Raw genomic sequence first — 8469 nt, forward strand, 5'->3', positions numbered from 1 at the left:
CTGATGGCAGTTACTCACTATTGTACCATAAAAGTCTTATCCCCATTTCCTTTCACCAGCCTGGTCCCAATGGATTGGAAATCATTCAGTGGTGATTCTACCTTCCCCTGCCCCATCTGGAACTAGGCTCCCTCTTGAAAGTTTGTAAGTCAGTCATTTCTTGCCTTTTTAGGCCCACCCATTTTGGGTAGCCAACATCTAAGTTGTCCATCCCTGTCAATCCTGTGTACCGAGGGCGTGAGAGTGATCCTCACTATGAAGATTTGTTCCCCTTTTTGAGCTACTACATCCATAAGTATAGGTAAAGCTCATCAAATTGTAGCAGGTTACTCTTTTTTTTCCCCCTCTTCTTTCTTCTTCTAGTTGTTCTGTTCATCCAGCCATCGAAGCCAGGTCAAGTGGGGTACTTGCCATCTTTTAAGGCCCCAGTTGCTACTCATCAAAGTAGATGTAGAGCATGGTCTTTGTGGACTGTTATGCCAATTGCCTTTGATGACTTCCACAACTATGGTTTCAGACGCCCAAGCCCAGTAACCCATTCCCTGAATGTGTTAGAATGTGGCTAAGAAGTTTACATACATGTGCCTGTGTTGGCTCTATTGTACACGTGGATATTTTGATAGCACATACAAATAACATTTGTAGAAATAACATTTGCCAAACATATATGGTCATTAATGTAGTACATTTTACTTACTCTTAACTGTTATTCTTGCCTGTCTGCCTATGTATCCACTTGTAGATTAATGTTTGTTATTACTGATAATGCAGGACAGTATGTACGATAGTATTTACCTTTGTTGTTTGTGCACCTCTTTGTGTTTTCCTTTTCTTTAGTGATATTGTGCCACTCACTCCCTTTTTACATGTTGTCTTTCTCTTCACCCAAATTAATACGTGTCTGTTATCTAGAAGTCCTGGTGTGGTACTGTAGGATAAGCACTGGACTGCTAACCACAAGGTTAGCAGTTCAAATCACCAGCCACTTCTTGGAAACCCTATACAGGGTCACTATGAGTTGGAACCCACTCCATAGCACTTAGACAACAATTAGCTAGTTGGAGTCCTGGTGTGACACTGTAGGATTGCTAACTGTAGGTCAGCAGTTCAAATCCACCAGCCACTTCTTGGAAACCTTACACAGGGTTGCTATGAGTCAGAACCAACTCCACGATGTTAATAATAACAACATTATCTAGTTAGTGCTTTTATATATATATAGAGTGTGTGTGTATGTGTGTGAACTGATAGCTGATTTTTTCCCACCCAGGTGTTTATAAGATCTGTTTTACTATTTTTATCTTACATACTCAACTAAATTTTGAGGCTTTTTATAACACCGATTTCCAGTTACTATCTCAAAGTTAGAGTGTTAATTCACTTGACTTTCCTTATTTTCAAAATGTTCACAATTAAAAAATCATTACAGGGTGTTGAGTTATCTGTTTTAGAACAGTGCTTAAGATATATGTAGGGGCTTATATATCAATGGGAAATTTGAGTTGAAAGATAATGGCATTTTCCCATAAACTCTTTGAAGACCTCTTGTATATTTTAAAATTACATAGAAACTGCCTGGAAATGAGGATTGGCAATTAAATATGTTGGGGAGGTTGGGGTTTATATAGAGAACTGTTAAAGTACTGAGAAATCACAAGTTGTGATTGAGGGGGTTGGGGGGATGGAAGAATAGAACCTCTGAAGATCTGTCCCAGGATCGTGAAAGCAGCCTATCCTGATAGAACATTCTTACTCCAGCCTGATAGAAAGACAAGTGTGTTAAATCATGGCTTCTAATCCTAGCTTTATAATTAACCTGCTCTGTGCATTCACAAGTAAATTATTCCTCCTATGTCTTAATGCTTACATCGTGAAGTTGTGTCCAGTTTTAAAAAACCTTTGATTTCACTAGCCAGGGGATGAAATGCTGTTTTTATGAATCCAGGACTATTTTTATGAATACCTGGGAATAGCTGGAAAATAATTCATTTTTTGGGGAACTATTTGGAGAAAATAATCAGAAAATTCTTCATACCAGTTAAAATTTTTTAGAAAAAGTGAACTCCCAAATCCTAAATTATTTTCTAGTGCCAAATTAAAAATAGTTAGATGCAATACTATATTTGTATACTATTTTGTCTGGGCCAGAGAACTGTATGAGCATACTCAAGAGTTTTCCCTTTCAATTTACTAGAAAATAACAGGTCAATAAGGATGCCTAAAGTTTAAAGTGCACAGGGAATTTCTTAGGCGTAAAAGCAGCAGTTATTTAGGAGGAGAATAAAACGAGCTGCAAAGCTCACAGTGCTTTTAAGAGGTTATTTAATCAAACGTGGGGCTGAACTTAATTAAATGCTTTAATTAAATCACAAATGTTCAACATTTCTGGCTTGAGAAAACTGGTTGGGGCGGCTTTCGAAATCTACCGATTCTGACAGCTCTGCGTTCGACTTGTTAGGTCTGGCTCAGTGTGCTGAACTCTGCTGGCAACTAAGAGGGGAAGCCGGAAAAAGGCAAGTTCCTGGTGCAAAGGTTGCTCTGCAGCATAATTTAGGCATTGGCGGAGCTGTCGTTGTAACGCTGTACAAGATGGGTTTTCCTGAAGCTGTCAGGTAAGTGGCACTTTGAGTTTGGTCTGGCAATTAATCTTTATGGTTTTTCACATTTGATGGCATTTTACATGTAAAACAACCTAGTTTTATTGTCTCTGCACTGCAAAGAGTTAAGTATCTCATTACGTTGCTCTAATAACTTGGCTTTAAAACTAGAAATTAACTTTTAAGTTTAACCAGAAAAGTTGTAACTTTAACCTTAGGAGATTTTTATTCAAAAAAGAGGGAGAGTAGTAAAAGAGAGCCTTGGGTTGCTCCTAGCCCTGTCACCTAGGTACTTTAGACAAGTCGCTTTTTGGTTTCCTTTCTTTGGTTTGCTTTTGTGATCACTGTAGCCTCCCACTCTTCTGAGGTTCCTTGCAAGTCAACATATATGCTGAATACATCTTTGCACTTTCATGTTTCTGAATCTAGCCAAGCCCTCACTGCTGCTATAGTCCTTTTTGCCTCTTGCTGACTTTCTTCATTTGTTTCAAACGCCTGCCCTCCTCAAATCTCCAGGCACTTTTCTTTCCCATCCAGTTCTCAATCACGCAATTTCATTGCTCAATTTTCCTTTTTCCCAGAGGAAATTTAAAAAAGCCTCTCTTCTTTTCCAAGGCCCAGCTTTCCCCTTGACATGGTTTTGCCTCCAGCCACTTTCTGGAACTTTGTGCCAAGTATGTTGTTGTTGTGTGCCATGGAGTCAGCATCGCAACCCTGTAACAAAGTTTCCGAGAGCGATTGGTGGGTTTGAACTGCTGACCTTGTACTTTCCCTACAGTGCTACACCAGGTATCCCCACTCTCTGTTCAATCTTGCCATCTTCCCCTTTCCATTTAATCTTTCCTGCTGTCAGCAAGTATGTTCAGGTCTTTCCTATTCTAAAAACGAAATCAGTTCTGCTTGCCTTAATTATTCTTTCTCATGATGAACCTTTTTATTGACTCGCCTTTGTTTTTCTGAGTCAGAACTGACTAGGCAGCATGTAACAACAATCAAATACTATGTATGGGAGCGTGGTGGTGCCATATGGTGGACACCATACTGTGAACCACAGGACCCATGGTTCAAGCCCACCAGCTCCACAGGAGAAAGATGAGGCTTTCTGTTCTTTCAAAGATTTAAAGCCCTATACATGTTCCCTAAGGAGCTCTGGTAGCGTAGTCAAGGTTCACGGTTCTAAACTACCAGCTGTTCCTTGGGAGAAAGATGAGGCTTTCTGCTCCTGTAAAGATTTGCAGCCTCGGAAACCCTGTGGAGGGTCACTATGAGTCAGATCCGACCCGGTACTTAACAACAACATGTTCCCTATGAGTTGGAAGCAACACAATGGCACTTAACTATGACACTGTGTACAGTCTGGTTTCTTATCTCCCCACTGAGGTTAGATAAGGTTGCTAATGCTATGATTATAAAATTGAATGTCCTTGTCTTCATTTTCAGTCCTCATTCTCTTTAACCACGCCATAACTTTTAACACGAATTCGCTTGTCCTCCCCGCCTCCCAAAATTATTGATAATTGTTTATCTACCTATTCATACACTTCTTTTATAGAATCCATTATATTCCACCTTTTACAAACACTTGGGCCTTTTCTCCTTTCTGCCCTTACTCTCCTTTTTCTGCCTAGACTAGAATTTCTGTTGTAAAAATTCTTATATTTTGTTTATGGTCCATCTCAGATACTGTGGTTGTTAGGTGCCATTGAGTCGGTACCGACTCATAATGACCTTATGCACAGCAGAACGAAGCACTGCCTGATCCTGGGCCGATCTCACTACTGTCGCCACGCTTGAGCCCATTGATGCTGCCACTTGGCCAATCCATCTCGCTGGGGGTCTTCCTCTTTTTCTCTAACCTTACCAAAAATTATATCCTTCTCCAGCGACTGCTCCCTCCTGACAATGTGTCCAAAGTATGAGAGACGAAGTTTGGCCGTCTTGGCCTCTAAGGAGCACTCTGGCTGTACTTCTTCCAAAACAGATCTATTGGTTCTTTTGGAAGCCCATGGCACTTTCAATATTCTCCTCCAACACCATAACTCAAAGGCATCAATTCTTCTATGGTCTTCCTTATTCACTATCCAGCTTTCGCATGCATGTGAGGTTATTGAAAATACCATGGCTTGGGTCAGGCACACCTTAGTCCTCAAGCTGACATCTTTGCTCTTCAACATTTTAAAAAAGTCTTGTGCAGCAGATTTGCCTAATGTAATATGTTGTTTGATTTCTTGACTGCTGCTTCCATGAGTGTTGATAGTTGATCCAAGAAAGTCCTTGAAATTTCAATCTTTTCTCCATTGGTAAAAATGTTGTTTATTGGTCCAGTGGTGAGGATTTTTGTTTTCTTTACATTGAGATGGAATCCATACCGAAGGCTGTGCTCTCTGATCTTCATCAGTAAATATTTTAAGTCCTCTTCACTTTCAGCAAGCAAGGTTGTATCATCTGCATATGGCAGGTTGTTAATGAATCTTCCTCCAATCCTGATGTCATGTTTTTCTTCATAGAACCCATCTTCTTGGATTATTTGCTCAGCATACAGGTTGAATAAGTATGGTGAAAGAATACCTTTTTTCATTTTAAAACATTCAGTGTTCCCATGTTCTGTTCGAACAACTGCCTCTTGGTCCAGGTACAGATTCCTCATGAGCAAATTAAGTGTTCTGGAATATTCACACTTCTCAATGTTGTCTACAGCTTGTCATGATCCACACAATCGAAAGCCTTTGCGTAGTCAATAAAGCACAGGTAGACATCTTTCTGATATCCTCTGCTTTCAGCCAAGATCCATCGGACATGAGCAATGATAGCCCTTGTTCCACGGCCACTTCTGAATTTGACTTAAACCTCTGGAAGTTCTCTGTCAATGTATGATTGTAGCCGTTTCTGTATTACCTTTAGCAAAACTTTACTCGCATGGGATATCAAAGAGATCGTCCGATGATTTCCACATTTCTTTGGGTCACCTCTCTTTGGAATGGGCACAAATATGGATCTCTTCCAGTCAGTCAGCCGGATAGTTGTCTTCCATATTTCTTGGCAGAAATGAGTAAATGCCTCCTATGCCGCCTCACTTTCTTGAAAGATTTCAATTTTTATTCCATTAGTTGCTGGTGCCTTGTTCTTTGCCAATTCCTTCAATTCACCTTGGACTTCCTTCAGTATCTTTGGCTCTGGATCTCAGATACTATCTCCCTTTAAATCCCACAGCACTTGTCCTTAGATCTCTGTCTTGTTTTGTTTTGGTTGCAGTGTACCTAGCTTGTTTTTATTCATTTTACTGTATGATATCTTGAGGCCTAAGACTGTGACTTACTTCTTTTTACCCCTAAGATTGCTTATGTTGTTATTGTTGTTGTTAAATGCTGTCGGCTTGGTTCCAACTCGAAGCAGCCCTGTATGTGGTTTCTGAGGAGTGGCTGATGAGTTTGAACCATCCACCCTCCAGTTCAAATGACTTTGAGGTCCAGTACTTATCCTATAGCACCATACCGGAACTCCTAAGATCTGTTATGTTGTTGTTAAGTGTCATTGAGTCAGTTTTTACTCATACTGACCCTGTATAGGTTTTCCAAGGAGTGCCTGGTGAGTATGAACTACTGCCCTTGTGGTTCAAACCGACCTTGCTGTCCAGTTCTTTGTCCCATAGCGCCACACATGAACTCTAAGATCTTTTATGGTGGTGGTGGTGTGCCGTGGAGCCAGTTCCGACTCAGTGACCCTGCACAGGGTTTCCAAGGCTGTAAATCTTTATGGGAACAGAAAGCCTCATCTTTTTCTTGTGGAACAGCTGGTAGTTTCGAATTGCTGACTGTGAGATTAGCAGCCCAATTTGTAACCAGTATGCTACCAGAGCTCCTTAAGATCTTTTATAGTAGTAAATAGATGTTACTGAATTGAATCGCATACAAAAGTATTAAATCTCAAATTTTCCTCCTAAATCTGATTTGTTGTGTTATCTTCTGGGATTCCTACCCAGTTCATATTGGGAACTACTACAGAGCTATATATTAGTGTAGCTCTGTAGTTTGCTCAGCGTTGAAGGCTATGAGTTTTGGACAACAGATTCTATTTAAAATGTGGAATTCTTCTAGTCCTTGTATTTTCAAGAGAGTACTTAACTGGGAGACAGAACTGTTCACATTAAACCAGAGTATATTTTTCTGGAAAGTCAGAAGCATGAAAATAAAAATTCGGATAATATATTAGTGACTGATAAGAGATTAATTTGAAATATTATTGCAGATAGTGTTGGTAGTATTAGTGATAGAACAAAACTCACTCCAAAGGTCAGAGTTGAAAAGAATTCTAACTCTGCTAGTGCAAAAATCATTTTAAAGTACCTTTGTAGTTTGGTTTTAACAAAGTAATTATAGGGTACCCGTTGCATGTGATCTCATCTCCTCAGTTACTGAGTTAGCTAACTGATGGAACATGGGCTTAGATCTTTCAAGTGTGAACCTCTGAGATGTTGGGAAAGCAGGCATAACTTTTTCAAAATGCTTTAAAATCCCAGAGGGAGAAATTATTATGAAAACGATAACATTTGAGCTGGCATTACCCAGTCAAGGGGAGGGAAAGGGACACTCCAGGCCTATACATAGGCATAGAAATTTGAAACTACAGAGGTTTGGTGAGTGGGTTGTACTGTGTGGGTGGAGGGGCACTTAGTACTGTGTAGGTGACAAGAATTGCTACTATAATAGTAGTTTGCATCATGCTGTGAAAGACTTGAAATGCTATGCCCAAGAATATGAGGTTTTAGCTAATGTGATTATATTGGCCTTCAGGTAGATCAGTCTGGCGTTGCTTTATTTGGAGGGTGGAGACACTGGAATCCTAAGGAATCTTTAAGAGGCTGTTTTGATAGTTTGGTAATAAGTGTATAGTGTTGCAACAATGGCTAGAAGTGGAGACCAAACCCAGACCAAGCCCACTGTTGTCAAGTTGATTCTGACTCATACCAACTCTATAGAACACAGTAGAATTGCCCCATATGGTTTCCAAGGCTGTAAATTTTTACAGAAATAGACCCCCACATCTTTCCCCTAAGGAGTGATTGAACTGCTGACCTGTTGGTCAGCCAAGTGCATAAGCACTACACCACCAAATCTCCTCAGAAAAGAAGAGGAGAAGTCAGATTTAAGAACTGTGACCAATTGCAATCAATGTGAGGAAGCAAGGTGTGTAAAATTGTTGAATGGAAAACTAATTTGCTCTGTAAACCTTCACCCAACTCACAATAAAAAGTTGAAAGAAAAGTAAAGGAAAACAAGAGTGGTGACAAGTTGCATTTACATTTGAAGGGTGAAAGGAGTTCAAGATGATTTATCTGCAATGACTGGTTAGAAGTGATTCTACTGACCTAATGTGAAAGCACCAGAGGAGGATAGTCGTTATATTTCACATGATCTTATCTCTCTGTGACTATTCTTTTATAAGGTATGACTGTGTTCCTTTATAAGGAGGCACTCAGATGGGATTAAGGCCCACCCTACTCTGGTTTGACCTCAGGCTAATGTGACTGATAGTATCTTTAAAGATCCTATTTCCATACAAGGTCACCTTCACTGGGTAAAAGGGTTTGGGGTGGGGACACAATTTAATCCATAACATTCCATTTGAACACTTTACATACTAGATTTATTTCAGAAGGGTTAATTTAAAGACACATTTATAAAACAAAATAAAACCAGGATTTACTTCGTGGTGCTGTAGGGTAAGCACTATGGAGTCCTGTTGTGGTGCTATATGATAAACACTGTACTGCTAACCACAAAGTTGAGAGTTCAAATCCACCAGCTGTTCTTTAGAAACCCTATCCAGAGTTGAAGAGGTCCAAGAGCTGAACAGAAAATTTCAAAGATCAGCT

General features: G+C 39.9%; 1 protein-coding gene across 1 annotated transcript in view; it reads left to right on the forward strand.

Annotated features, from left to right (window-relative positions):
* The window catches only part of SCP2 (sterol carrier protein 2), a 149290-nt gene that overhangs the window by 100907 nt on the left and 39914 nt on the right, over nucleotides 1–8469 (forward strand). The window contains exon 12 of the mRNA XM_006839863.1: nucleotides 2459–2612. Within this exon, the coding sequence (XP_006839926.1) occupies nucleotides 2459–2612 (154 nt within the window). The remainder of the gene's footprint in view (nucleotides 1–2458; nucleotides 2613–8469) is intronic.

Source organism: Chrysochloris asiatica, unplaced genomic scaffold (genome assembly GCF_000296735.1).
Source record: "Chrysochloris asiatica unplaced genomic scaffold, ChrAsi1.0 scaffold00026, whole genome shotgun sequence".
Taxonomy (NCBI): domain Eukaryota; kingdom Metazoa; phylum Chordata; class Mammalia; order Afrosoricida; family Chrysochloridae; genus Chrysochloris; species Chrysochloris asiatica.